This window comes from Cyanidioschyzon merolae, chromosome 16, assembly GCF_000091205.1.
Source record: "Cyanidioschyzon merolae strain 10D DNA, chromosome 16, complete genome".
Classification (NCBI taxonomy): domain Eukaryota; phylum Rhodophyta; class Bangiophyceae; order Cyanidiales; family Cyanidiaceae; genus Cyanidioschyzon; species Cyanidioschyzon merolae.
In genome coordinates this window covers 695,299-723,000 of record NC_010142.1, presented here as the reverse complement: position 1 = coordinate 723,000, position 27,702 = coordinate 695,299, and the positions used below count along the sequence as shown (strand labels likewise).

Genomic DNA, 27,702 nt, shown 5'->3' with positions numbered 1-27,702 from the left:
CGCGACACGCGTACCTGGAGAAGCGCATGCTGCCATCTGGAACGTCTTGGCCGCGTTTTCGTTGCTCAAGCGTGAGCACGCACCCGCTCGCTCGAGCCTGCATCATGACGCCAGCGTCGAGCTGAGCAAAAGAAGGAGTTGTCTCTTGCAGCGGCGTCTACGTCGCAGGGCGCGCACCTGACGCTGCTCGATACACAAGCGTGGACGGTGCGGGAGCCGCGTCGAGCCAGTAACGCCCACCGCGAGCATGCTGGACACTGCGGATGCGGTACCAAAGCTGCAACGCGGCCAGTAAAGAGCTGCCTAGCCAATGCGGGCTATCGTTTATATTCCAGGCACGCAAACGTACCCTGAGGTATCTGATGCGTTCGTCGATGCACTGGCTGTGCGGGAATGATCCGTTACCTCAGTTTGGGAATCACAGCTACGGACTCCAGTACGAACCGCATGTTTGTGTGATGATCAATACGTTTCCTTCCAAGACGCGCAAGCCTAGCATCGGAAGCAGCGACCTCGTCTAGCCCGAATTTAGCGTGACATTGCCCGCCCGGGAGCTGCTTCCGTAACGTCGGCCGTTTCCATGCCTCTTGTCTGGAATCGGGACTGTCTACAGCTGTCCGATCCAGGTGGCGACCCGGTCCACGATACCATCGAGTCGAAACGCTCGGGCGCCGCCATGATCGTGTCGATAGACGAACAACGAGCACTCGTCATCAGCGAACGGCACTATATGCTTCCACACATGCCATTCGAGGTAGGCGCATGCGGGTCCCCGGCGTCCGCCGGAGAAGGCACCGCCCAAACCTGAATGGTACCGTCATCAGCAGCGCTATAGAGCCATGGCCGTGTTGGATGAACGATAAGGTCCCGCACACAGCTTTGATTGTCGTGCGAGCCCACGAGGGTCAGCAGATGTTGGCCACGGTTTGTGAGATCCCAAACACAAACCGTGCCGTGCTCTGTTCCCGCTGCAACCCATTGCCCCGCAGCTGCACTGATTCGAGAGGGCCAGACATTGGAAACGTATTTCGTTGAATGACTGAGCTCTTGCTCCGTGATCAGACGCCACTGATCACCGTCTTTCATTGGAACGTACAGACGACAGAGCAAACATCGATCGGGGCGAATCTGTTCGGCATTGCGCCCGTCGCCGGAGAGCGCTTCTACGCCATGGACCGCTAGCGAAAAGTAACGCGTACCAGCCTCGTCGACGTCATCCAGCACGAGAAAGGAATCGCAAATCGCCGTGAATAGGGCTGGGAACTTGGCAATCACCCGACCGGCTTTCAGGTCGAGTACACACAGTCCAGTGTCGACGGATACCAACGCATAGCGCGCAGCGGTAGCCGGCAGCAACGCACACCAGGTGGCGATGTAGGACTCGCCATTCAACTCGTTGGGCGCGACACCTACTTGGCGTGCCAGCGCTTGAATCGCATCTCGTGCAGTCGGCTCGCTCAAAGAGATACCAGAGACATAGTTTGGATCAAGCTGCTCGACGTCCAGTGCTTCCAGCGAAATGACACGCTCTTTGGTGGCAGTGTTGAAAGCGGTACCGTTGGCGGCAAACCGCCAGAGTATGACTGTGCCGTCCTGGGAGCAACTCATCATCATCCAGGGTCCATGATCGCCCAACTCGCGATATATTTGGACACAGAAGACTTCTTCTAGGTGACCCTCTAGGTCGGCTAGGACCTCGCCACTCACAACATCGAATATTTTGATTGCAGGCGGCACCACCTTGCAATCAGACTCGTCAAAGTCCCAAAGGTGGCGATCTCGTCGGGTTCCGGCGGCGACCACATACCGTTCATCGGGGGTAAAGCGAGCTGTCAGATATTCTTCGATATATCGATTAAAGACATGTTCTCGGGTATCGCGCAGTTCCCGAAGCTGAATGTGGTCGCCAACTTGCGCATCCCAGAGGCAGAGTGAGCCACGAGTCGACGCCGAGAGCAGCACGCTCCCCGACGGGCTCATGACAAGGCAGTGGACTGCGCCCTGGTGCACGTACGTTCGAAGCGGTTGTATGTTCTTCCAGGACGCAACATTACATAAACCGTTTGGCTGCAAACCCGGTGCGCCATCGCTCGAATTCCGCGGTACACTTTCCAAACAGTAGGGAGCCGCGGAATCAGATGACGAAACCGTATCCAGAGGGGTGTGCTCCTGCTTGATAGAGCGTTTGTCAGCACGAGGCTTTCTACGGTGTTTCTCTTGCAAAGCTGACGAGTCAGTTTGCGGTGATTCCTTCTTTGCAGAACGTGCTGCCGTCAATACAGTATCGAATGCATTCGAAGCGGAGACCTGCTTCGTCATTTATTCAAATAGCTCGAGCTACGCCCTGTACGCGCGAGTGATTTTTGAGAAGCTCGCCAATCTTTCAGAGTGGTTCCCTCTAAGGAATCCACGCTGCCGCGCGTGACTCTGCAGAGCGAAACTCACGAATACGTCCGAGCGGGGAATTCGGGTGTCACCGATGAGACCGCCGGCGCAAGCACAGCACTGGGTATGATAACTTCGTACTGACAAAAGGTGCGTAGTTTCCGGTGTGCGCTTTGCTGCTGAACAACACTGTACTTGCCTGAAGATTGCGAACAGACAGGAAGCGAGACCTATTCCGGAACGGCCTCGGTTCAAACTCGGCTGCTGCACAAGGCAATGAGCGCGTCTGTTTGTGCCCTCTTGCGAAACGTTTCGCACGGTACCACCCAACCGTTCACACTGGTGTTATCGTTCACCACAAGTGAACACTACGTAGAACGCACCGAAAAATCCGGATCGTCCCGCTCAGAGCTTCTTCGAGTCAAGTGCACCAGCACACTCGCTTGAGGCGATGCGCAAGCGAAGGCTGCTTCGGGCCAGCTCGCACCACGCGGACACACTCTACGCAGTTTCAGAACGAGAGGCGCAAATAATGCACCTTCCTGCCACAGTACGGGTACGTACAGCGGTCTCGTGAACACCAACGTGGACCCGAGTGCCAACACGCGAGACTCGTGCTGCTTCAAGTTGAAGTGACAACCTGGCAACACCCGCTCGTACACAAACCCCCACCGAGCGCAGTCAAACGTATGCTCAATAGTACAAAGTTGAATCTACGCGTCTGGGCCTGTTCGCGAAGAAAGCTCGCTGAATCCTAATGTTTATATGCGTCACGAAGATGCCGGCGAGGCTCTCAAGCGCACAACAAAAGTTCAACGCCCGAGTTTGGCGCGCAAAACGCCAGCAACAGTCGACGCATGCTGGCGCCAAAATTCCGGTCAACGCTTTGGAGACGCTGGGCTTGTGCTCCTGCAGGGAGACATGAAGCCAGGGCCCGCTGCACCTCACGCTTTGTCTCTTTGGAACTTTAGTTTGTCGCCTGGATGGACTGGAGACGAGGTTCACCGCTTGCGTCTGTGTTTGATGGTGCACGGTGTTGGGCGCTGGTCCCAGATAGTACAGAGCGGGTACCTTGTCGGCAAGACGATCTCCCAACTGAACCTGCAAACGCAAAAACTCCTGGGACAGCAATCGCTCGCAGAGTTTACTGGGCTTCAGATTGATCCGGCTGAGGTTTTCTTAGTGAACAGGGAAAAAATCAAGGCCGGGGCGAAGACGAAGATGGGTTTAGTAATCAACGAGGGTCCGAATCCCTCTCGAGAAGTGGTCGTTGCACGCCTGCGCGAAAATCGCGAACGATTCGCCCTCCCTGAAACGCGTGTTCGTGAAGCAGAGTTCGAACTACGTCTTTTGTCTCGTGAGCAGCAGTGGCAAGACGTTCATACTCTGCTGCAATCTCTTCCTGAGGTCCAGCAGCAACGACTGCACCAGCTCCTTGCCGGAGAGTGGCTCCAGTTGCAAGCCGCAACTTCGCCATCAACAACGCGTCACTGGGTTCAACTTGAAAGTTTAGGTCATATCGTGCTGCCAGGATTTGCAGAAAGGCGACAAATGTCAGCTGAGGATTGGCGTGCGTATCAGCAGCAGCTAGAGTGCATGTGTGACGCCGTCCAGCGCGTCCAACATCGAATCACGCAAGACAAGGAGAACTGGTTATGTGCTGATGCCTCGACTACAGAGCAAGGACTCGAAGGCTCCGAAGCTCCTGAACCGAAGAGGAAACGAACAGTTGGTGCGAAGAGAGCTCGAGGGGCACCAGTTTCGCAGGGTGAAGACGTATAGATGGTATCTGGGTTGAAAACAACCGCCGACGACACGCTGGAAACCTGAACCGCTGAGTGCTCGTAAGAGTGCTCGGCTCGAGATTCCCTCGCCTGGCCTTAGTATTGTTACGCTGCGAGCACTGAATCCTGGAGTACCTGGACCAGCACGCTCTTGATGATTTGATTCGTGTTTCTCACAAGTATTCAATGGTGGGAATGTGTGCTGTAGACTGGAGGGAGGTGACGAATCGGCTTGAGGCTATCACGGCGAGCGTGCGGGAAAACGGCGCCGCTTGTAAAACTCAGTCGTTTTATGGTGAGCAGGTGGATGAACCACTCATAACATAGTCCTCGCCCTGAACGTTGTGCATTGGAAACAGATCTGGCCGTGTTGAAAAACATTACCCGAATACGGTTTTTGGTATAGAGGAGACAAGCGAGCATTCCGACGAAATCCGCCCTAGCGACGATTCAGTTGTGTGTGGTCGCCTGCAAATCACTGAATGGCCAAGCTCCTTCAACATGCCATCATTCCGTCGAAGCAGGTCGTGGGTACTGCTTCGTAAATTATTCTGTCCTGATCGTAGACAGTATCGTTTTTCATCGCTCAAAAGCGTTCGAAGACTACGCAGCTGAGATCGATGCTGTGCCTCTCTTCGTCGCTGCCGGGAACAAGCCACTCGTCTGGATCAATCAGCGATACAGCGAGCCTGGGAAGCCGCATGCATACACCAGAAACGACTTTCCCGGGCAACTGGTTGACGACTACAGTGCGCTGCTTTTTGATATCGCAGCGTTCATCATATTATCGCGAAAACACAGAGACCCTCATCGTCCTACCGATTTCCCAAAGATCCGCTGCAAGCGAGGAGCTTTGGTCTTCGGCCCCCGTACCATCGGTGGAATTGACCAGCGCCACAAGCACAGCGTATGTCTCTGTGATGTTTACGGTGCAATGTCAGTGACGATGACGGCTCGTAGAAGTGCCCAGGAGCGTGACAGGACCCAAAGTCGCAAAAATGTGTCCTCTCGTCGAATTTTGAAAGACATGGCAAGTTCTCGTCATGAGATCATTCAGTTCATCCATCCAGCTGCGGGGACTCGACACGGCGTCCATATCAATGCTGCACATTTGACCGGCGCTGAGTCAGATCTGACATCCAAAGAGAAACACCACCTTGCAGATGCCGCTGAAGGTTCAGGGATGCACTGGGGCGGTTATCGCATGCTCAGCACTAGTCATATTCTGGAAACTCAATTTTACTCAACCACGCCTGCGTGTTACCGAATGCTCTTTTTGCAGGTTATCGCAGGTGATCGAAGTCATGATGTTATGTTTTGAACAGATCGTGGGTGACTTGCCTGTAGGATGCATTCGTTACTGAGCAGTGCGAAGAGGTCTGCATTCCTCCATAAGCACAGTTATACCACAGTACTCAGATGGTTGAGGAACACAGAACGAAACAAGTATACGCGCCTTGGGCAGAGAATTGTATTCTTAAAGCGTGCTTGTGGTCAATGGTAGAAAAGGACCGGTTGAGCATCTTACGCAAATAGCAAAAGCGGCGATCGTAACCGCCACAGGCTTCTCTGTTTCGCAACAGCTCGTTCGTGCGGTCCCGTAAACACTAGGATTCAGTCGCAAAAAAGAGTCGTAGATCACGCACGGCCACCTTCCACAGAAATTGCACCTACAGCGTTTCTGGAACGTCGGAATCGATACGAAGCCAAGGGACGTTGGTTTTTTTCTCTAGTTGATGAGAATTGCTTCGAATGAAACTGTCGGAACGTTTGTGGGTATTCGCGGATCAGGGAGCCGGCTGACTATATCAACGATCCCGAAGAGAACGACGACATCAGCTGTATTAGCTATAGAGAATTCATTTGGCTGTCTTAGTTTCGCACGTAGAAAACGCTCATATATCAGCAGCAACCACTTTGTCGATAAATAAAAGACTTTTCGTGTAACGTTTCGCGACTTGCTTCTATTGTACCACGAGGCATTTGAGCACATCCCTCGCGTCCGAGCATTTGCTGATTCTATCGGGGAAGAGCTGGTTTTCATGCATCAGTACAACCTGCAGCTGAACCCCATCGAAGGAGTGTTATTACCATGAAACGTAATGATCGCTCCACTAGTTGAATCGCTAAAGCGCTAAGCACATGGCGGCACCAGGGTACATCTGGTCTTGCTTCCGCAAATCCGTCTCCCTTCGGGAACGTCCTCACCTAAGGACAGAAACAAGAGCATTTATATGCAAGAAATACATAATCTATTGGATGACCTGGGGTGGTCACTTCAGAACGTCGAGATGGAGAGAAGGCCGCGCAGCGCTTCGGCGACAGAATGGTACGGAGCGCTGGCCGAGCACCAAATGGCACCGAGGACACGAGTTCGAGGAATCCTTGCATTGATGACTTCAGCCAGCGCCAATGCACGCGGGGAGTTCGCGAACCGAGACTTGAATGCTGCTATCAATATCGGACAATGCCAGGTGCTGACGACGAGACCCGAGGAGCTCACGCGAGCGACCCTCGTCCGGCGGCTTCCGATGCTATCATAACGAGAAGCTGATGTCGTTAGCAGGCGGCTGGTCAAGAAACGGCTGGGAGGCATCTGCACTCGGGTATTCATTTTACCCTTCATAGTCGTGGGACATTTTTTGTTTCACGAACAATAATCGTCGACCAGCATCGTGCGATTCCGCATTCCAGACGGGCTCCCGAATACCTTTAGGCATCGCGCTGTCCAGACTGGCCCGGTTCGTGCGAAAAAGATCCTCCACTTTCTATAAAAGGGTCAACGATGATGCCACGCTCAGACGGATCCGCGTTCTGTCGGGCGTAACCGGTGTCCAGCGATGCTCGTCTACTCGACATCTGCTACCAACGCCACTGGAAACTGCATCGTAGAAGGTGCAGCGCAGCTCAAGGCAGTATCGAACACCGATGAGAACCTGGAAACGAATTCATATCTCCGAGGGAAAGTGCGCGCGGTGGTACTCGGCAATAGGGCGCGGTACGCGGAATACGCCGCTGCGTGCTCGTGGCAAGGGCGCGATCGAGGATCCCTGGCCGGCGAGGAGGAACCCGCCTGCCCAATAAATATCATCAAAAGGCAATCTGAAAACGTATAGATAATAATGGACATAAATACCAAAAAGCAAGCATCCCGCCAAATGCGACATTTCCTGACAACATCCATGGCGTCATCTGCAGGCACTGGATCTGAGGCGTACCTGCGCCTAGTCGCGGGACACAGGCCTCGCTTCTCAGCGCAGGGTAGCGGCTTATGTCGGCGCCAAGTGAGCGAACGGCGCTTCTGAAACAGTTTGCCTCAGCGATCGGCAGTGGCACACCTGAGACGCGGTTACCGCCGAGCCAAACCTCGTTCCAGGCTGGTGCTTCTGGTGCACCAGCCGCAGGGACGCTGCCAACACCCAATGAGATCAAGTTAGACCTCTCTCAACCGGCTGCACTGGGCGCTGGAACCACAGGTCCAGCGCATGTTTCCGGGCTAGTAGCACCGAGCGCTGCTGGCGGTGGTGTCGGGAACCCGTCTGGGGCGGCGCCGACGCCGACGATGCCGCTGCCTCGCAAAACCGGCCTCCGACATCGTGCACGTCTCGAGCGGGAGGAACCTCTGCGCGAGAAAGCAGCACTTGGCTTTGTTGGTCGGTTATCCACATACTGCACGTGCACAACGTATGACTTGCGGGCGCTGTACGCAGCGCTGCAGCAGATAACTTCGAAAGCCAACTTGACGGTACGGCGTCTATCGCGAGACCTGCTTCTGCTCCAGAGGCGCCCAAGTCGACGCCGTATTGGCGCTATTCGAGAACTTCTCCGATCCGGGGAAGACGCTCGAGGGAGCAGGCTCCCTTGTGGTAACGATAGATCCGGTGACGAACACACCGAGATGTTGCCAACAACAGCATCCCCGCCAAACGATCAGCAGAACCGAGCAGGTCTCGCGAGGCAGCGCATGAATCGCACCATGGACCCGTCGTGGAGAACGATGGACGCAGAGGAGGCGCTGGACCCGAGCTTTGCGCTTGACGATAACCAAGAAGTGGAAGATGTTGTCGCTGGCGCTGCTATCTTTTTCTTCTCGTATGGTACCCTCGTGTGTTGGGGATTATCCGAAGCTGGCGAATGGGGCATTTTAGACTGGCTCCAAGCGTTTGAAAACGGTCAGTTATCACCTGCGGAAATGGAGAAAGAATTCTTCACCTACACTTATAGTTACGAGGCAGATAAGGCCCGAATCAAGAACGACAACATCATGCTCCCGGGGGCGTTGGTCGAGCGCTCTCAGCTCGTTGGCATGCGAATCGCAGCACCTCCAGCGGCGATTTTAGATCCAAACGCTGAAGCGGAAAACGAATGGACGCAACTAGAGGAGGCCGACCTCAGCGACGAAGAGTTGGTTCAGGTCCAAGCGGGTATCTCGCACGCACTGGCCCAGTCTTGCAAGCTGGGCTCCTTCGAGAACAGTGTCGATCTTCTGATTGAGCGCTGTGGCAATGTGCCACTGGACCTGGTGCGTTTCGGCGAACTTCGGCTAGGTGCTCGCGATGTCATGCGCATGAGCGGCGAGGTACACTTGTACAGAAGCTACTTTAATCTCCAGACAGATTTGCTAGGAACACCGGATTGGTTTTGGGAGAATGAAGAGGTCGAACCGCTCTATGAGCGAACAGCTCGCTGGTTGGATACCGAAAAAAGGGGTCAACTCCTGAACCAACGGCTCGAAATCCTCAAGGATCTGTTTATGCTTTTCCGTGATGAAGTTCACGTTCGAACCGAGCATCGATTAGAGTGGATCATCATTATTCTCATCGTTGCAGAGGTGCTTTTGCAGCTCTTAGCCATGGCGCTTGGCGCCGCCCAGAGCACAGCGTAATCACGCGCTCTGCATCATGGACATTGCAACCCGGAGATACGAAGCGTGGTGCTACTCAGTACCAGCCGAGACTCTTGCGTATCGCTCTTGTGTGGTAGCTGTAAAGAGTCGCTCCATCAAGTACCGAGGCTTCGGTACGGTACCAGTCGGGGCGCACCGGGCGGCTATGCCCGGACGGCCACACAGAGACACCTCGAACTCGCATCCGTACTGTGCACAGCAGATGTCGACGCTTCATCATTCGAGTCGTGCTTCGAGAGACGCGTTGTTCGCTCTGAGATACGCCGTCTGGTGCCATTTCAAAGGCTGACGAGACCTGGCTCTGCGCTCGATTGATAACAGATCGCAGCGTTGACATCGATCGCGAGCGGGACACCTACGCTGCAAACATCACCGGTGCTGAAACAACGGATACAGTGAGGTGCACAGGCAGCTTTCGCGTTTGCCAACGCTTTTCATCCACCTTTCGAACCCTTGACGCACGGGTACATAACGCTCCTCGGTTTACAGATTTCATTGCGGCCTCATTTTCATTCAAGAGCGATGCTTCGTTTTGGGCTCTTGTCTACTGCACGGCACTGTGCACACGGTTTCAACTGTTTGGCAAATCAGGTGCCGTCTACGACATGGTTCCGGAACAGCGGTGCAGAGGCTAGGTGGAAATCGCTTTTCACGGGTTCTCAGGCCGGAATACGCGCGAGCACACGACGAGCCGCTTCGATAGTACGCTCGATATCGTCCTCGGTGTGCGCAAGCGACGTAAAACCGGCTTCGAACTGAGACGGAGCCAAGTAAACGCCCTCCTCCAACATTCCACGATGGAATTTCTTGAACTTTTCAGTGTCCGATTTCTTTGCGTCCTCGAAATTGTGAACAGGTCCCTTGGTAAAGAACATCCCGAACATCGAGTAAAGCGACCCACCACATGCCTCATGGCCATTGGAGCGCGCTGCGTCGAGGAGCCCCTCGACAAGTCGTTGGGTGATGCGCTGAAGGTACTCGTAGGTGCCGGGGCGGCGGAGGATTTCCAGCGTTTTCAGGCCAGCGGCCATGCCGACTGGAGAGCCACTCAGTGTACCCGCTTGGTACATCGGGCCAGCCGGCGCTACCGTTTCCATGATATGGCGCGGGCCGGCGTACGCACCCACCGGGTAGCCCCCGCCAATAACCTTTCCGAGCGTCGTCAGATCAGGTGTGACATCAAAATGACTCTGAGCACCGCCGTAGCTAATCCGGAAGCCAGTCATGACTTCGTCGAAAAGCAAAAGCGCACCATTCTGTTTGGTAATCTCCCGGAGCTCCGCCAAATACCCCGGCAGTGGTTCGATGAAGCCACTGTTTCCGACTACTGGTTCGAGGAAGACACCAGCGATCTCTCCCTGGTGCTTTCGGAAAACTTCCCGAATGGCTTCAATGTTATTGTACGGGACAACGATGGTTGCCGAAGCAACGCTCTTCAGCACACCAGGTGAATCCGACAGTCCGAGTGTCGCCACACCTGAACCAGCTGATACCAGGAAACTATCACCATGTCCGTGGTAACATCCCGTCATCTTGATGATTTTTTCGCGACCAGTATAGGCTCGCATCAAGCGAGCCGCCGAAATGCATGCCTCGGTGCCGCTGCTCACGAAACGCACCATCTCGGCGCTGGGAACAGCATCGATAATCGCGTGCGCTAGTTGATTCTCAAGGTAAGAGGGCGCTCCGAACGATAGCCCTTTACGAGCCTGCGTAGATACCGCCTCGATAACTTCGTCATTCGCGCTGCCGACAACAGAAGGTCCAAAAGAAAGGACGTAGTCGATATACTCGTTGCCGTCCACGTCAACTATCTTGCTCCCCTTCGTCGACTCAAAAACGATTGGGTTCCCGCCAACAGATCGGAAAGCTCGCACCGGGGAAGATACGCCTCCGGGCATAACGTTGACGGCGTCACGCATGATCTCTTCGGAGCGCTGCGTGCACAAACGGCGCTCCGAGGCAACCGCTTTGAGCGTGGTAGCGCCTGCTTGCATCCTCGATTTCCTTCGAGTATTCTTTGCACTGCAGCTGCCGGCGTTTTTTGCTAGAGGTTGCAAATGCCGAACATGGGTCTTTCCTGTCACAAATAACGACGTTCCAATGCTATTCGATGCAACAAACATGACGCCACACGGGAACGGACCAGGCGTGAACTTGCTTCGCGTCATGTGGGCGCAGCGTACAGCGTCGATCCCGTGCGGCGGCCGTCGATCTCCGGGCGCGCCTGCGCGCCGCTCGCTCGAGCGCGCCCTGGTACGAGGGAGCGCTGAAGAAACGGGAGGTTATAGCATATAAATGGATTTAAATGTACAAAAAGGATAGGATACAGTTTTCTCCCGATGGCGTGTCCGTTCTAGTCAATTTAGATCAAATGGACAGGTCGTTTACCACGGATGCCGAGGCTCAAGTGCGGCATGTTTCGTAGTGATACCAGCACACCGTATGCCATCTGGGGCTAGTTCAGTGACTGATTCCTTTTGCTCCGTACCATCTCTGGATTTGAATCCGGCGATTAAATTTTTCCGTCTAGCTCCAGTGTTCTCAAATGAAGGATGTTGATGGGAGCGTCCAAGTCCGGATTTCGCGGCTTCCCGATGATGTTCACGGATTTCGTGCAGAAGCTGAAGTTGCGATCTACGTTTCGCTCGCCATTGTACAGCATCTTCGTATAGGGCGTCGGCGCGCCGTTTGCAGCAGTGAGACTGGGATGTGGTCAGGTGCTGCTGTACGCCAATGACGGCTTTCAAGTCTGCTCCGAGGGCAGCCGCGTGGCGCTAGAACGCTTGCTTCATCGCTCGGTGCAAGACCTTGGCGGGTACAGAAGGCTCCACTCGATGCTCGCCTCTGTTCATGGGCCCGATGACGTGCCATAGGATCACGGGCTCCTACCAGGCGATACCCCTGAGGAGCAGTCTGTCCGCTATACGTTCAAGCGCACGCGCTCTGACTCGATAGAGAATTTGTGGAACGCGATGCTATCCATTATGGAACAAGCACCGGAGGCAGAATACATGAGGAAGTGCAAGTTGCGAGTTTTCGTTCAGTCTACGTGCATCTGCGCAGAGCTGTGACACCCTCCTCACTCGAGGCGATCGTTGCAATCGTTGGACTCCAAGTCCCTTTTCCAAGGAAACAGAAGAGACGGGAGCATCTGGGAGCATATCCCGTGAAAGGCATCGTATTGCTGGGGAATGCCGTTTTGTCGCTGACCGCAAAGAGAACAGGATTCGTGTTTCGAACGGAATCGATGATTTGACGTCACAGGCGCAGTGGGATCTAGGTCTGAGCTTGTCATCAAGCCGTCAAAGGATGACGTTGATTTTTCCCATTGTCGATGCAGGTGTACGAGTTGCCACGCACACGAGTTGCCAAGAAAGAGCTGGTCGAAAACATGAGAAAGAGGCGATTTGAGCATCATACACACAAGCAGAGAAGAGCACAGGCTTGTTCGCATACATTTGATAACGAGATCGGTTAATTTACGAACCCCTGCTCGAGGATGTCACGAATCATCTTCATGGACGTAACTCACGAAATACCAGCGACAAAAAATCGATAAAGCAACTCCGAAAACGCGACGACCAAGCATCCTAAAAATTCTATGAGCCTTTAAGCTCTAATTGCAGCATTTCAATGGTCCAGTCTCGAAAACTAGAAAACCTGCGGAAAAGATCGCAAGGCATGAGCAGAGCGACGAGTTCAGCGGTCCATTAGCAATCGAATCTGGTTTTCTAGTGCATGGCGTAAGATCTATCGTTTGATCTGAACACGGTACTCCCGAGTCCACAATTATTTTCGGTAATCCAGTGAGGAACCCACCGCTTCTCCAGATTCTCGCAGTATGGGAGTCGATTGTTCAACCAGAATCCATCGATTTCACAAGTGCCTCGCTGCTGGGCACCGACGCAATCGAACGCAGTCCATTCGCAGATGCCTGCGCCTGCCAGAGAAGTCCGGCAGCGAGGAGCGTGCGGCGTCCGCAAGCGAAGCTTATATAGACCTCTGGCACTAGGATTATCCCCGGGCGTTGGTGGTGTACCGATAACAAGCGATAGCCCCGGTACCAGAGTCTACGGACTGACACGGACCGGGCAGAGCGTCGGCACCGATACCGCTTGCGCTCTATGGCTCGGCTGCATGTGTCGGGAGCGCACTGCGTCTAATCGATACGACTAGCCACCGATCAGGTCATGGACTCGGAGACGCCTACCAAGAATGAAGCGGAACAGCGTGCTTCACCAGATCGAACTGGGCAAGTTACCCAGCGGCCTGTTTCGCTGTTCAGGAAAAACGGAACCTTTGCCTATCCTCTAGAAGACTCTGACGTTTACGAAGAGCAAGTGCTTGCACTTGAGGACGTACCCGAGCCGACTGCTCAAGCGATTCTGCGTCTCGCACTGGCAGCGGAACGACAAGGAGTGCCACGGCTGCGATTTCTGGTCGTGGGAGCACCTGGTGTTGGCAAGTCGTCCCTGATCAACACGCTCCTGAACGAGAACCTGTGCTCTGTGTCTGCGTGGGAGCGGGGAACGAAAAACGCGCAAGTATGTGCTCGACAAGTCGACTCCGTGGTGATCGAGTTCATTGATACCCCAGGGATAGCACCTTGTAGACGCAGCGGCCTAGAAGCTAGTCGACGGCAGGTCCAACGGCTTCGAAAGCTCCTCGACGCTCGGGGTGCGGATGAGCATCCTTATCTGCGTTCCTTCCACGCTATTCTCTACGTCATGCGTCTCGATGACACCCGCCCTGATCTAGTTGATTACCACAATTGGAAAGTTCTGATGGAATTTTTCGGGGCAGAAGTGCTTCGCCACATGATGGTAGTCTTTACCCATGGTCAATCATTGCCGCCTGACTCGCTGAGCTACCCCGAATACGTCCGCGGTCGTCGTGACTACGTGTACTTACTTATTGAACGTCTCACTGGGCCGCTAAAAGCCGTCCGGTTTCCCGTCTTTGTCGCAGAGAATTCCAGCAAATGCCCGGTGATAGAGGAAACCGGCGAGCGAAAGCTACCAGACGATACGCCATGGATTACGCAGCTTTACGATGGGATTCGTCGATTCGTTTTCCCGTTGGAAGCAGATTTATTCGGCATGGAAACGGGACCTGAGGATACCCAGGTGCTGGTCTACATCTATGACAAGCGCCGCTCTCGAGCAGATGAGCGGTATCCTCGTTCACCGCTTCAAGCGCTGATAAGGAACCCGTGGTTTCTACGAGCTGTGCAGTTTTGTGGCGCAATGCTGTTGCGCAGTTACATGATTCGGCAAGAGCACGAGCGCTTCAACCCGAAACCGCACCATCCAGAACCGATCATCCGAGATGCGAACAATGCTTTCGCGGTAGCATCGCGCAGGGCCAATGATCACCGCCTCTTCACACCAAGCATCGATGAAGACGAGGAATCCTTCTTTCGGATGAACGGAAACGATGATTTTGTCAGTCGACTTCGAAATCGCCCTGGCGAGGTCGATCTTGACGAGCTCGATGTCGAGCGAATCGAGAGCCCCGACGGACGTTTTGTGGAATACTGGTACACCGAAAAGGATAATCCGGAAATGGTGCGGATGTATCGGCTCGAAATACGTGACGATCCCAACGAGGAGCGCGAAAGCCGCCAGGATCGGATACCGATCTCAAAGGACCAGCACTGAGTCTTGCTCAGAGCGTTTCACACGCGACCCGGTAGCGAATGGTGCGATCAACGGACGCTCTTGATCGGGGGATTTCTTTATTGTGTTGGATCAGTGAATCTAGTTTGGATCCTGGGAAGCACGATGGGTATCTGCGTTCAGGCAAGTATTGGATCCGGTGATGTGCGTTGCTTCGCGGACGCTCGTGTTGCACGGACGACGTCGAAGGGGCACACACAGAATGGTCGACCTTTCGAGCGTCATTGTCGAAACGTGACGCGCAATAGGTATCCAGAATGTGCTGCCCTGTCGATCGCAGATGAGGCGTAAACGCACGAATTGCCTCGATCTCGGGGAAAGCGTCTCTTAATGGTTGCCAATCGGAGCATTCGAAGTCGAATCTTCAGTTCTCCGTGCCGATACTGCTAGTTGAATGCAAACAGCCGCCCGTTAAAATCGCTCCGAACATGAGGATGCTGTTGCTGCCGCGGCAGCGGCATCCCTAGCACAGCATCCCACGCATCAGTATCGGCGCTTGCACAAAACCGCAAGTCTCATTCGATACCTTCTCGTGTTCCACTTGGCATCAGCATCAACTTTGCACCTGTAAAACCCAAAAACCATGGATGCCACATGCCACGAGCGCATCGACCCAGCGTCCAGCCAGACGAATGCATGGCAGGGGACGGCCGCCCCGTGGCACATCGGACGTGATCACACTGCAATTGTTCACCAGAAATCGTCATCTTGCCAGCGATGAAATTGACGCAAGTGTTTCCTTAACGATTCACTGAAACGGAATTCACGAATGCACTCCGGACATGGCTGTCGTTCTACACCATCATGCATCCTTCGAATGTGCGACAAGAGGCCGACGCGCGTCGTTGTTCGATAGGCGCAGTGTGGACAGCCGTGCTCGCGCAGGTTCATGTGCACGGCGCGTACGTGCGTTTCACGGTGGACGGCGCTCACAAAGCGTTTCTCGCAAAACAAACACTGGAAAGGACGAAGGCCCAAATGTTTGGAACGATAGTGAACGTGTAATCCTTTCGCCGAGCGATATTGGGCATTGCACACCTTGCATATGTACTCGAAGCGCTTCTCGTGGACGGCACGGACATGGCGACGTAGGGCATTGCGCTCTGAAAACTGGGCGCAGCAGACTTGGCAGATATGATCCCTACGGTTTAAGTGGACAACGCGGATATGCCTGTGCACGCTTCCGCGCCCAGATAACGCCTTGCCACACCTGGGGCAGACCTGTGACTTTTTCAAACAAGGTCCAGTGTCGTTCGGTGCGAGGTCCCTCGACGACACCACTGGACGCGCCCAGGTGCGATGGTGCTCGGTGGTTGCGACGCGAACCGGGGCGATTGGTCCTAGTTCGTCGCTATCCACGCCTATGCCTGTGCTCGTTTCGCTCACAGTCTCCCGTGGAAAGACTAGGGGCTTGGTTGGCGGTAAACCCACGACCGTTGCGGCTAGACGTGCCGTCAACGACTGTACTGAGGTAAAGCGGAGCATAGCGCCGAGCCATATCGCAAACAGGTGCGATTGTTTACGCCCTTTTCATGAACGTTGCGCGACGACTCTAGCCATAAGCTTCAGTTTACCCTACACCGGAAGTGTTCAAGGGAAAACACTTCAGATTTGAACGATTTGCATCGTTGCGCAAATGCTTTCGATCGAGACGGCGTGCGTCAGCATCGCTACCGCGATGCGATTGATGGACGGTTACAGTGAATTCCAGATCGTGACGTGTCCGCAGCACCAAAAACAGCGCATCGTGCGTGCGCCACCTGGCTGATTGCCGACACGTGGCGCTCACGCATCCGGCGGCATCGCGGCGCGTGCACGGATCCAATCGGACACGTCAGCAAGATTGCCTCGACGGCGGCGCCCTCGAAAGCGCAGCTCGAGCTGTGCGCCCGTGCTCGGCGATCAGACGCCCTGTGGAGCCAAGTCTCCGGACCAGCACACCAAGATCGTTATTGCAGAAGGAACCGTCCAGGTATGCACTGGGGGCTTGAGCGGATACGATGTTGTACAAAACACGCTGTTGACAGTGCCAAACGACGATGACGCTCATAGCGTCAAGGCAGGAGTCATTGCTAGGAAAAATGGCGTTGGCGGCGTGATCGGCAAGGCAGACTCCAACTTGGACGAGCGTACGCGATAGGCGTTTCGATAAGCACAAAACATTCGAGCTTCCATCGTGTTCAGCAACCGCAACGGAGAGCTTAAGACAGGTTCTCGTTCGCGACAGCTGCCGCCTCTACCCCCAGTGAGCGCTGACTCGGGCGAAACCGACCTCGTCGCTGTCCATTACCTGGAGACCTGCTTTCATCGAGCGCTGCTGGTATCCATGCCATTCGATAAGGCGATATTCCGTACAAGGGCACAGTCGGTAGATCCGTTTCCACATCATGCATCTCTTCACGTGTCCTGGCTTCAATCAGTACCCATGCGAACCTCGTTCGATCGCCAGAACGTATCGATTCGTCGCATTGAACCGATGATGATGCAGCGAAGAACCCGTATAGAGGCCTCACGGAGAGCGTCTCTTCCAAGATAATTCCATCCCGCTTGCAACACGCTCCGTAAACCGCGGCTACCATCGTCGGTGATCGATGGATTCGCTGCTGTCCGGAGAAGGCATCAGCGGTGTCTGCGTTGTGTTGTCGTGCCAGGCGCACCATTTCGGCGTAGCAGTGGAGTAATCAACACTCGGTGAAGCGCTGTGGATTTCCGAAGCGCGCATTGACGCCCGTTAAGGCATGGCGAAGCCTGCCCCGTCATCATAGGACGACGACAGATCCAGCCGTTCCAGTGTCGCTCGAAGCATCCGCTGTCAGTTCGGCATTCAGAGGCCTTCGGGATCCATTTCCGCCTTCTTGCCAACGAGAACATGGATCGCAACCTCGTGATTCCCGAGAGCTTCCGCAACAGAACGGTACGCTTTTCTTCGCCGGTCGCCGCCAGCAATCCCGTATCTGGGGAGATCCTGCGCAGACACGTTGAACTCGCACGATAAGAATGGTTTGCAGACGCATCCAGGACGTGTCTGTATCGTTTGTGATGATCCTTGAAGTCACGACGCTTCAAGTATTGTCAGCGTAGGATCAAGTGCCTCATGTCGGTGCTGCACGACGCGTGATCGTGCCGCAGTGCGTGGCCCGCCTGCGACGTGAAAACCAACAAATCAAACTGCATAACGGTTCTTCCTCCACAGGTTCATTTTTGTGTACTGTGAAACCAGGCAACCAACAGCCAGACGGCAATAGAAATGAGTAACCTCGACGTTGGAAACGCCGTCTTGCGACAACCGAAAGCGTCGCAATGGTGAATACACCACCAGCGAAACGCTCGATTGCGAGGTTCGCGTCTCGATCATGATCCCGAACGACCTCCTTGCTTCATGTGCCATGAGCCTGGCATCACTGCACGACACAGGGTGTTCGAATGCTGTGCAGTATGTGACTAGATGTGCAATATCTGGCGCTGACTCCCGCCGCACCGACACCGTTTGCTGCATATCCGCAGGCGTCGCCCCAGAGGCATGGACGGGAGACCAGCACCAGAGCGTGCTGCTCGGAACGCTGGCGCCTCCAGGTCGCGCTACTGCCGTTATCGGTGGTATTGTTGTTCCAGACTTTGATTAGGTCCCTGGTGCAGTTTGCGTGCCCGAGCGTTAGCCGTCGAACGCTTCAAAAGACGCTACCTGCAACATGCTCCAGGTCTGGCGTGCGTTCCTGGAGTCGGTGGCGGGGGCGTTGGTGTCGGCGTCGGCTACCGCAGCTGCAGCACTGCTATGTCTACCGCTCGGGAAGCGAGTCGTGCGGCGCGCTTCCCCGTGGTCGATGCCACTAAGCGACATCGGAAGTGGATTCGCTGCCGGAGCACTCCTGGCTGACGTCGTGTTCCACCTGCTGCCGAGGTGCTTTGCGGGGGCCGAGGTCGCGGCGCACCACGAAAGTGTGCACCACCACGCTCACGATCACGTGACTGCGGGCGGCATGCTGACTGGACTCGTCACGTTTTTTCTTCTGGAGAAGTTCGTACAGTGGCTGCACCTAAGTGCGACTCCAAACGCTACCGTTGAAGCGACTGCTGACGGCAAGCGACCTGCTTCGAGCGCGTCCAAGGCACCTGTTGCACCAGTGGGTTGGTTGAATCTTATCGCCGACGGTGTCCACAACTTTGTCGACGGGCTGGCGATTGCAGCTGCCTTTCTGACACAACGAAGAAACGGGATCATCACGACGGTTGCGGTATGGCTGCACGAGCTCCCGCAGGAGATCAGTGACTACCTGGTGCTCGTACAGGCAGGTTTTACCCCGTTCCGGGCGCTCTACCTGAACCTGGTATGTTCGCTGAGTGCTGTTGCTGGTGCACTGGTCGTCTTTTGTGGATACTGGATGCTTGGATATCGACTAGGCGAATCCTTGGATGCTTCTGTTCCGATGATGCTCGCTTCTGTCCAACGGCGAGTAGCCCCGTTCGCCGCAGGTGGACTCCTCTACCTCGCCACAACGAATCTGCTATCTCAGATGCAACAAACTGTACCGTTCTTCGCTCCGGTTCATCAGGGAGCAACGAAAACTTTCGCGAGTCCACGTCGAAAGCATATGCAGCGCACGCTCTGGCAAATGACTGGCTTGGTCAGTGGCATCCTTTGTGTGCTCGCCACGGAGCACATATGCTGAAGCGCATGTGCGCTCGGGTATCAAGTGAAGAAGCACGCAATTTCATTTTATGGTGGTGGCTCCGAGAGTTATCGTTGTGGAGGCAGCGCCAAAGTTCCAGGCCAACCAGGTACGACCTTTTGATGCAAGCACAATGCCGTTCATGATCCGTTATTGCGTCACTGCAATGTTAGGCCTCGATCGGTGGTGTTTTGTTCATCGCTTTCGAGGCTAGCTGTCATGCAAGCACCGTGTCGTTCTTGATTCCTTGCGCGATCGAAACTCGCGATGAACAGCTTGATGCATCCTGCAAGTCCAGTCGGCGTCGCGTTTTCCACAAGTGCCCGCACACGATTGAAGACGCGCTGGTGCTCGTACGCGTTCACTTGCCCTGTGGAGTCCTTTCAAGTGCCAACCCGCCGGGGTTCAGCAAAGAGAAGACGTTTCGTAAAACCATCCCCAGATGGAATGCTCGCGGCTTGTCGCTGATTCCCCAGAGCACGGCAACCGCAGTCACAACAACAATACCACAGAGTGTACGAGCCGAGCGACCTAGTCGAGCGTTGAACTCTGTGCGCTGCTGGACGCCTCGCACTTGCCCTGATCACAAATAGACGACACGGGACAAGGCGAGCGCGACTGCTCTGCACCATGAAACGCTCTCACCAAGGCGCATGACTTTGGGTGCCTACGATCTGAACCAAACCGCATCGTTTGCAGAAGGGTGCACTCCGATCAGGTGTAGCCATGCAGATACGGTCGATCTACCTTGTCTCGTTTCTTGGTCCTTTTTCGCAGCGAACTGTGCGCTATTGGCCTCTCTCTATGCACCCGGTTCGCGACGTTTGCACTCGTCTCCCCGCGAAGAGGTCGATGTAACAAAGAGGAATGCACGAATGCATACGCAGACGCACACACAGACGCGTATACGCCTTTACGCACCTACACGCCTATTTGTGAACGTTGCTTTCCATCATACACAATCGCGAGCGGTTTCAGAATGCACACACACACACACACACCATCGAGCATGCACTGCAATGCGCGCCTCATCGTCTTGCTTTTTTACTTGTCCAGTTCGGTACAGGAGTGCTCGTCGGTGCAGAGCACCGCACTCGGCGCTGCCGATTCATAGGTGGACGTGCTGGCGTCCGTTGTCTGAGCGCTCGTCTCGGTCAGTGTATGCGTCGTGACATCATCCGGTCGCTGTGGAACATCCACGGGTGTCGGACTGATTTTTTGTTCGGCAAGCGTATGGGCGGCGTCCGTGTCTCGCTGAACAGCGCGAGAGCGATGCATCGGTGCTTGCGCCAAAAGTCCCAACAGGTCCTCCTCGAGCGCGGGAAACAGCGGAGCCAGAAGCGTGAACGTCTCCGACCAACGTCGAGCAGCTGTACTGCACGCATTCTCAGTGACAGCGGTCGTTTCTGCACCAGCAAGCTCCAGAGTTGGATCCAGAAAACCACCCGTTACCATAACCAGGAGCGTATTCTTGAGCGTCTCATGGATGTGCTCCGCGAGCGTCTCCGAGGCCGCTACAGGCACCGGTGCCGATGCCCAGCGGCCGTCGGAGACGCCAGCGAGGCGCTGTGCTCGCGAACGCCGTACCGCAACAGCGTACAGGTCACCTAGGATGCGCACTAGGCGCATCCACCAGTCGTTGATGGTCGTTTCTGGTACTTGCTGCAACAGCATGTGCTGCAAAAGCCAGAACCGGTTCAGCACCATGACCAAGCGGATGAGAAGGCGCTCTCGGAGCACCGGATCTGTGTGCAACGTGCTCTCGTTGGAGAGCACCTCCCATTGCAGCGCTTCAGCGAGCGGCAGCAACACACCGGTAAACAATTCTACGCGCGACGATTCCGAGATATTCTGCCAGAGCGGCTCCATCAGGATGCGTTCCAGTGTTACCAGGGCTTCGTAGCGTACCGATATGGACCGGTGGGTAGCGACGACACGTGCGAGACGTCCGAGGAGCGGTAAGCAACGCTCGGCTCCAGTCAACAGAGCCGCACGCTGTGCAAACAAGCGCTGAAAGCATCCATATGGAGAGACGGCATTTGTGCCAGTGGATGCAGCAGTAGTAGCTGCTGGACGATACGGCTGCTCGATCGCCGTGAGAAGCAATTCGAGACATTGGAGCGAAAACTCCTCGGTCTCGTGGAGCGTTCCATGCTCCATTTGCTGATCTAGCCGCGCAAGCAGAAGCATGAGCACCTGCCAAGCTACCTGCACCGTCGACTCTGACTGTCGGAGAGCACGCTCCAATACAAGACACAGCGTTTCCCAGCCGTCCTCAGGGGGTATCCAGCGTGGATACCGCTCCAGTATCGTTCCCAGTGCAACCAACACCGGTAAACAAAGCGCGTCGAAGGCGGAGGTCGCCAACGGCATCAGCAGACGCAGATTCTTGTAGACAGCCGCCAGAATTGTCCAACAGACTCTATCGGACAAGTTGCGCTCCGCTACGGCAAGCACACGCAGCACCAAACGCACCAAAGCAAACACCGCACATTCTAGGGAAAGCGTCGGGTCATCGACGGCAGTGGCCATTTCCATGTGCACGAGCTCCTGGAGCACGCCCCAGTGCGCAAGCATTCGTCCCACATCACTCAGCACAACCAGTGATACATGTTCCAGGAGCCAGGCTTTGCGCCAGGTTGCGGTATCTGCGGCGCTGAGGTGTGCGTACCGCCACAGCGCTCTACGCGGAAACCAGCGACATGCTGACACAGTCCAGGTCGATGTGAGAGCGCTCTCAGGCTGCTGCTGTTTCTGCTGGTGTTGCTGGTGCTGCTCGTGCTGCTGATTCCCCGAGTCTGGGTGCAGGGTTTCCAGTGCAACAGGCCGTGTTGCCGCGGGCATCGGCAGCTGGTACGCCCAACGCGCTGCATGGCCGAGAGCCTCCAGCAGTCCGGCGGAAGCCGTCATCCAACGAGCCGGGTCAAAGAGGTTCGCTTGCTGCAGGGCATAGACTAGGCAGCGGCGGGTAAGCGCCCTTCGTTCCGCGTCCATATCAGGTTTCCGTAGATACCGCGGGAAAACCGCTCGCACGAGGTCCCACGAGTCCTCGACGACCAGACGCCGCCACGGCTCCGTTTCAGGGGCTGTTGTCTTCCCAGCGCCTGTATCGGCAGCGGTGGTTGTCGTCGTCGTTGCAGGCTGCGAAAGCGAGGCATCTGCGTTTCGAGTAGAAGGTGCACATTCCGTTGGACTGCGATACGCATCCAGGTCCGACAACTCGTCTGGCTCGGGATCCGCGATGAGTCGCTCGACAGCTCGCCAAGAACGCGCTCGCTCAAGGTCATTGTCGCCGCCGGTCTGCGTCTTGTCGTGTCGAGGACGCCCTTTGGCCGCAGCGGAGTCTGCACTGGTGCTGGTACTCGTCTCGGTGCCGCTGAATCCGAACCCGATGCCGCTGAGGAGCGTAGCCAAGAGCCCGCTTCCGCTCGCACCGTAACTGTTGGCCTCGGAGGAATCGTCGGCCATATCCACGAGCTCCTGGGGTAGCACCTGCATCCTGTCACCCAGTCTAGGGGCATCCACGGTATGCTGTGCAGCAGACGCAGTTGCATGATCCTCATCATCATCACCGTCATCGCCTCCGATGCCTCTGGAGGCGATGAGGCTCTGGGTGTCGGCATCGGCAGCAGTGTGTTTGGTGCGCCTCTCGAGGCGTTCCTCAGCGGAACGAGTCTTTCGCATGTGTCGCTGCTGTGGTGACTGGGGTGTACCGGCCGCCACGCACCCCGACAGACTGGTTGGCTCCGGCTGAGGCGACGCTACGTCCGCCGCTGACGGCCGCAGCAACTGCAGCTCAGGGCACTCTCGAAGAGCCAGATCCCGCAGCATAGACGCCCAGGGCGGTGCAAAGCGTCCCGGCAGCAACAGGGTCCCGTCGGGCGCCCAGAGTGCCGGCAGCCAGTTCACGAATTCGGGTTCGATGAGCAGCGGACTCGTGAGGCGCATCTCCACCAGCCGTAACTGGAGCGCAGTTAACGCACACCAGGCGGCGGCGTCCAAACCGGGTAGACACCGAGCTGCTAGCCCGAGGACTGCAACCAGAACCTGCTGTGCTGGTCGATGTCGTCCGAGCCAGGTAGCAGAGCGCGTCTTCCGGCGGGAGCGTTTCCAGTGACTTAGAAACACCCAGACCGCTTCATCTTGTTCAGGTGCTTGGATACACGGACATGGAGCTTCTGGTAGCGAGCAGCGGTGGCTTGCGGTTTCCGGAGTCGGCTCTGGCCAACGATCATCGACGACACCCGTGAGCAGCGTCAGAAGCTCGAGCACCTGTCCAAGAATCGTAGGCATCGCCAGCAGATGCGCAGTCCAGCCCAGTCGACAAAAGAGACGGAGAACGGCCTCGCGGAGCGCAGCTCGGGTTCGATAGCGAACGAGCCACGGGCCTTGATCCTCAACAATGGTACGTCTCCAGTGATCCCAACGTGTGAGCCAGCGTTCCTGCAACTGGACACGTGACTCATCGCCCGACGGCAAAGCGTCCTCTTCGACCTGATCCCATGACGGGTCAGCGGCACCAAGCACCGGTAATAGAAGCGGCTCGGCAGGATGCTCAGAGCCGCTACCGCTACCACTGCTGGTGCCCTGGCTAAGCAAACGCCCAGCACGCCGCATGCTCCGGTGCTCCGCGGACTGGGGTCGCTCTGTCAGGGCGCTGGACAGCGTCGACGTCGTCGTCGACGACGAATGTGCAGTCGTGGCACCGGCCTCTGCACTGGCGACTCCCGGTGGAAACAGTAACAGCACGAGTCGTGATCCAAACGCCTCGAGCAGCGTAGGCCAGATGAAACCGAGCAAACACGCTGCAGCACGTCTTGGGGACGTCCAGAGCTGCTCGGCATGCCCGCTGCCTACCTGCAGGGCATGCTGCTGGTTCCGCAGCAGTGCCTCCCAGTGGACACGGTCGAGCGCAGCAACACCGTGATCATCGCTGAGTCGTATCTCCTGTTGACGAATGCGCTCATAGATGCCCTGCAAATAGGCCGCAGGGAGATCGTCACCGTCATTGATACCTCGATTGTTGTGCGTAAAATCTGCGAGAGTCATGCGCTGCTTCACCTGTCCATGATGTTGATCCGTATTCAACATAATCATCGCGAAACTGAGTACATGAGCAGCGTCTGCTGAAGCCAGCGGCAACGATGGTCCCTGATTCTGGTTAAAGTAATGGGTGGCAAATGCCTGCATGATGCGATCGATTTTCTGACTCTCTCCTGGCAAGCGGAACGACTCGAGAAAGAGACGCAGCGCTGCATCAATGGGAAGCTGGTGCAGGTCAAAGGTCTGCGCGTAAGCAGCCAACACTTGTTGACTGAACGGGTCTGGACTGCCGATCACTTGGCCAATGAGGACTTTGTCAAGTTCGGGTGTAGCGCGGAGAAACTGCGCCAGCAAAGACGCTGCAGATGGTGTTGCTGCTGGCTCTGGTGGAGTGCCCTCGCCGAGCAGCTGACTTTTCTGGAGACTCTTCCACAAGTCAGTGGCATTCCAGTCTCGCTGGGAGGCCCCGTTTCCCGCCAATGTATCCAGCACTTGTTGACGTCGCTGCTTCTGTGCTCGCTGCTGGTACAAAGTGTCCCAGTCCGCGGCAGTGCAGGGCTTTAGCCGCAGCGGCCGTGGACCCCAGTCGCGTTGCTGGAGGCTCTCCAGCAGCGTAGCCATGAGCGGTACCGCAAACGGGTGCGATGCGTTCGCGATGACCTGGAACAGCGGCCCGAGAGCGTCGGCAAACTGCAGGCTGCAGTCATAGGCAAGGTAGGCGCTCCAGAGTAGATCCAGACGCGACAGCAGCTGACGCAGCAGCGGGAAACACAGCTCTTGAGCAACGGAGCCGTTCGAGCGCATCGCGGGTTCGCGGACACCCTCCAGGGCGCTCGGCAGGATCACAGTCAACAGGGTATGAAAAAAGGTGAGCGCCTCCGGTCCCAGGCATTCCACGAGCTTGAGCGCGAGTGGAAACGCTAACGCATGTACCTCTGCGCACAAGGCGTCATCGCTCTGGGCTAAACAGCGCAACAAGGCCAGGCTGAGTGGACCCAGCACCAGCGCTCGAAGCGTTGCATCCACGCCCAGCACCTGCTCGGAGATGGGCGTCTGAGCCTGGATCAGGGCATCCAGAACTGGATGCAGCATGCGTAATCCCAGTACTTGTGTCTCTTTTCGTCGACGGTTGGCATCCACGGAACTGTTCAGCAGGCCGAGGCCGAGCCATTCCGTGGCAGCGCGTCCAGTGGACTTGTCCTCCCAGAGGATGCGACGGAGTTCAGAAACGGGGTTTGCAACGTGATCATCGTTCACCGTTTCCCCCGGAGATGACGATTCCGCGGTGATCGACGCTGCGTCTTCACCACAAATGACAAGCGCAGCATCCGCAACCGTGGGGTCTATCATCGCTGCAATCAGCCGAAGCATCCACTTGCGAATTGCTGCTCCAGACGCACGACGGAAGAGCAGTTCACTGATCTTCACCAGCACCTCTTCCCCGCGACGTCGTAACAGCGGTGAACGAAGTCGATGACGTCCCGCGGCACAGTGCAGACACATCAGGCAGAGCGACTCGAGCGCGCTGACTGGCAATGCTCCGCAACTCGAGGCGGCACCGGTGTCTCTATTCAGAGCGGTAGAAGACGCGACAGCGTCTCCATCGAGACTGGGAACGCCAGCGTCCACAATGGTCTGCACCAAATGAAGAAAGCAAAGTAGAGCGGACTCGGCGCCGGCTACGCGAACTTGCTGCTGATACCAGCGCGTGAGGGCAACCACCACGAGTCTCGCGAGCACCCGTTCCCGGGCGTAGAGGTCAAGCCAGCGGCGGCCAAGTACGCGAAAGCTTTCTATAGAGGCAGTCGCTGATCCCTGGGTGCAACCTGCGTCGGTTGCTACGCTACTTGTCGCCACTGTGACAACAACATCCCGCTGTTCATCGAGCACAAGGCCACGAGCAGCTCCTCGCCGCAGGAGGCGCTCTAGTGTTTCCAGCGTCGCGGTAACAACGGCGATCGAGGCGGTAGGGCTCTCCAGTATCTCCAGGAGCGGTTCGAGGATTGCGGTTCCAGGCAGCCACCAGATGCCCCAGTGTGGACATGACGCAGGTACCGACACGAGGTATTCCTGCTTTGCTTTCGGGATCCGGAGCACGTGCTTTCTTCGTGAGCGTCGCATCGTCTCGTCTGCAGAGGCATCCCATACTTGCGAGTCGTCGTCGTCGTCGTCGTCGTCGCTGGGCCATGAAACGAGCTTTGCACACACTGCTGTGGCATGCTCACCGTCAGCGTACGATGCCGCCCGCCCCTGATCATCGGCAATAGCCACTAGTTCCATATCAGCGGATACGAATGCTGCTTTCGGGCGTATCTGAGGTGAAAGCGGCACCGATGGTAGCTCCGCACTGCCTTGACTCGTCTTGGACGACACCCACGATGGTGAATCGTCATGATGCGTCTCCTGAGCGGGCGCTTGGTAACATGAAGGAGATTCGGACGAATGATTCAGGAGGTTTTGTCCGTCATCCGTCATGAGACGCGTCGTCGATGAACCGCCCAAGTCCGAAACGGTATCGTGACGAGGCCCGGAAGCATTCAGGCAGCCGCTCTCGCATGCACCTGCAAGTTTGGCCCAGTTGATTCGTCCAGTATGCACGATGCTTTGTAGTTGAAGCGACAGAGACCACAACCGATCGGCTAATGCAACGCGCTGTGGTTGCTCCGTGTTCGATGAATCCAGCGCACTTCGTTGACAAATACTCCAGAGCGAGTCCAACTCATCAAGGTAGACAGATGCTGGGCATGAACCGTAGGCGGTCTCCCAGTCGGGACCTTGCCTTACATGGCACGTAACCGCTGGATTCCAGTGTTCTACCGAGGACGCCTCTCGTCGTCGCCAGCGTTTCAGCTGCAGACGTACCGTAACGGGCGCTGCTGGTTCCTTTTCGGACTTGAGTGCACCCTCGCCTTTCGATAAGAGTCGCACAAGTTCTGGGCGTATCGACTGATCAAGAAGCTCATCCTCAGTAACGTTTGACACGAGCGAGCTAGCGCGTTCTATTCCGACAGCGGTTACCGAGTGACTTCGAGTCGTCGTCCGTACCCCGTCGACAGGCGTCTTCCGGGAGCTTGCAGCTTCAGGATCAACTGATCGCCGCAAACACTGAAAGGCGCCCAAGAAAGGCGTCACCGGTGACCACGGCCTCTCGGAAAGACGCATGGATCAGATAAATACACCAACACACAGACAAGCTGGTGGCGGTAGTGCCGAAAACGTGCCAGCGTAGTGCGTTG

The 27,702-nt window shown here is 56.1% G+C and overlaps 8 protein-coding genes across 8 annotated transcripts; 4 read left to right on the top strand and 4 right to left on the bottom strand.

Moving 5' to 3' along the window:
• Positions 1-726: 726 nt before the first annotated feature.
• CYME_CMP288C (hypothetical protein, conserved) lies at positions 727-2,319 on the bottom strand (the record flags this gene model as incomplete). Its single annotated transcript, XM_005537868.1, has 1 exon — positions 727-2,319. One exon carries the CDS (start codon positions 2,317-2,319, stop codon positions 727-729), a length of 1,593 nt encoding a protein of 530 aa, XP_005537925.1.
• A 987-nt stretch (positions 2,320-3,306) lies between these two features.
• CYME_CMP287C (hypothetical protein) lies at positions 3,307-4,167 on the top strand (the record flags this gene model as incomplete). Its single annotated transcript, XM_005537867.1, has 1 exon — positions 3,307-4,167. The coding sequence occupies one exon, from the start codon at positions 3,307-3,309 to the stop codon at positions 4,165-4,167; it is 861 nt and encodes a 286-aa protein (XP_005537924.1).
• Positions 4,168-7,440: 3,273 nt separating this feature from the next.
• CYME_CMP286C (hypothetical protein, conserved) lies at positions 7,441-9,054 on the top strand (the record flags this gene model as incomplete). The annotated part of the gene is made up of 1 exon (XM_005537866.1): positions 7,441-9,054. The coding sequence occupies one exon, from the start codon at positions 7,441-7,443 to the stop codon at positions 9,052-9,054; it is 1,614 nt and encodes a 537-aa protein (XP_005537923.1).
• A 680-nt stretch (positions 9,055-9,734) lies between these two features.
• CYME_CMP285C (glutamate-1-semialdehyde 2,1-aminomutase) lies at positions 9,735-11,246 on the bottom strand (the record flags this gene model as incomplete). Its single annotated transcript, XM_005537865.1, has 1 exon — positions 9,735-11,246. One exon carries the CDS (start codon positions 11,244-11,246, stop codon positions 9,735-9,737), a length of 1,512 nt encoding a protein of 503 aa, XP_005537922.1.
• A 2,022-nt stretch (positions 11,247-13,268) lies between these two features.
• On the top strand, positions 13,269-14,738 carry CYME_CMP284C (similar to chloroplast outer membrane protein Toc34; the record flags this gene model as incomplete). Its single annotated transcript, XM_005537864.1, has 1 exon — positions 13,269-14,738. One exon carries the CDS (start codon positions 13,269-13,271, stop codon positions 14,736-14,738), a length of 1,470 nt encoding a protein of 489 aa, XP_005537921.1.
• A 708-nt stretch (positions 14,739-15,446) lies between these two features.
• Positions 15,447-16,241, bottom strand: CYME_CMP283C (unknown zinc finger protein; the record flags this gene model as incomplete). The annotated part of the gene is made up of 1 exon (XM_005537863.1): positions 15,447-16,241. The coding sequence occupies one exon, from the start codon at positions 16,239-16,241 to the stop codon at positions 15,447-15,449; it is 795 nt and encodes a 264-aa protein (XP_005537920.1).
• Positions 16,242-18,445: 2,204 nt separating this feature from the next.
• CYME_CMP282C (similar to zinc transporter) lies at positions 18,446-19,423 on the top strand (the record flags this gene model as incomplete). Its single annotated transcript, XM_005537862.1, has 1 exon — positions 18,446-19,423. One exon carries the CDS (start codon positions 18,446-18,448, stop codon positions 19,421-19,423), a length of 978 nt encoding a protein of 325 aa, XP_005537919.1.
• Positions 19,424-20,467: 1,044 nt separating this feature from the next.
• On the bottom strand, positions 20,468-27,628 carry CYME_CMP281C (similar to guanine nucleotide exchange factor; the record flags this gene model as incomplete). The annotated part of the gene is made up of 1 exon (XM_005537861.1): positions 20,468-27,628. One exon carries the CDS (start codon positions 27,626-27,628, stop codon positions 20,468-20,470), a length of 7,161 nt encoding a protein of 2,386 aa, XP_005537918.1.
• Positions 27,629-27,702: the final 74 nt, after the last annotated feature.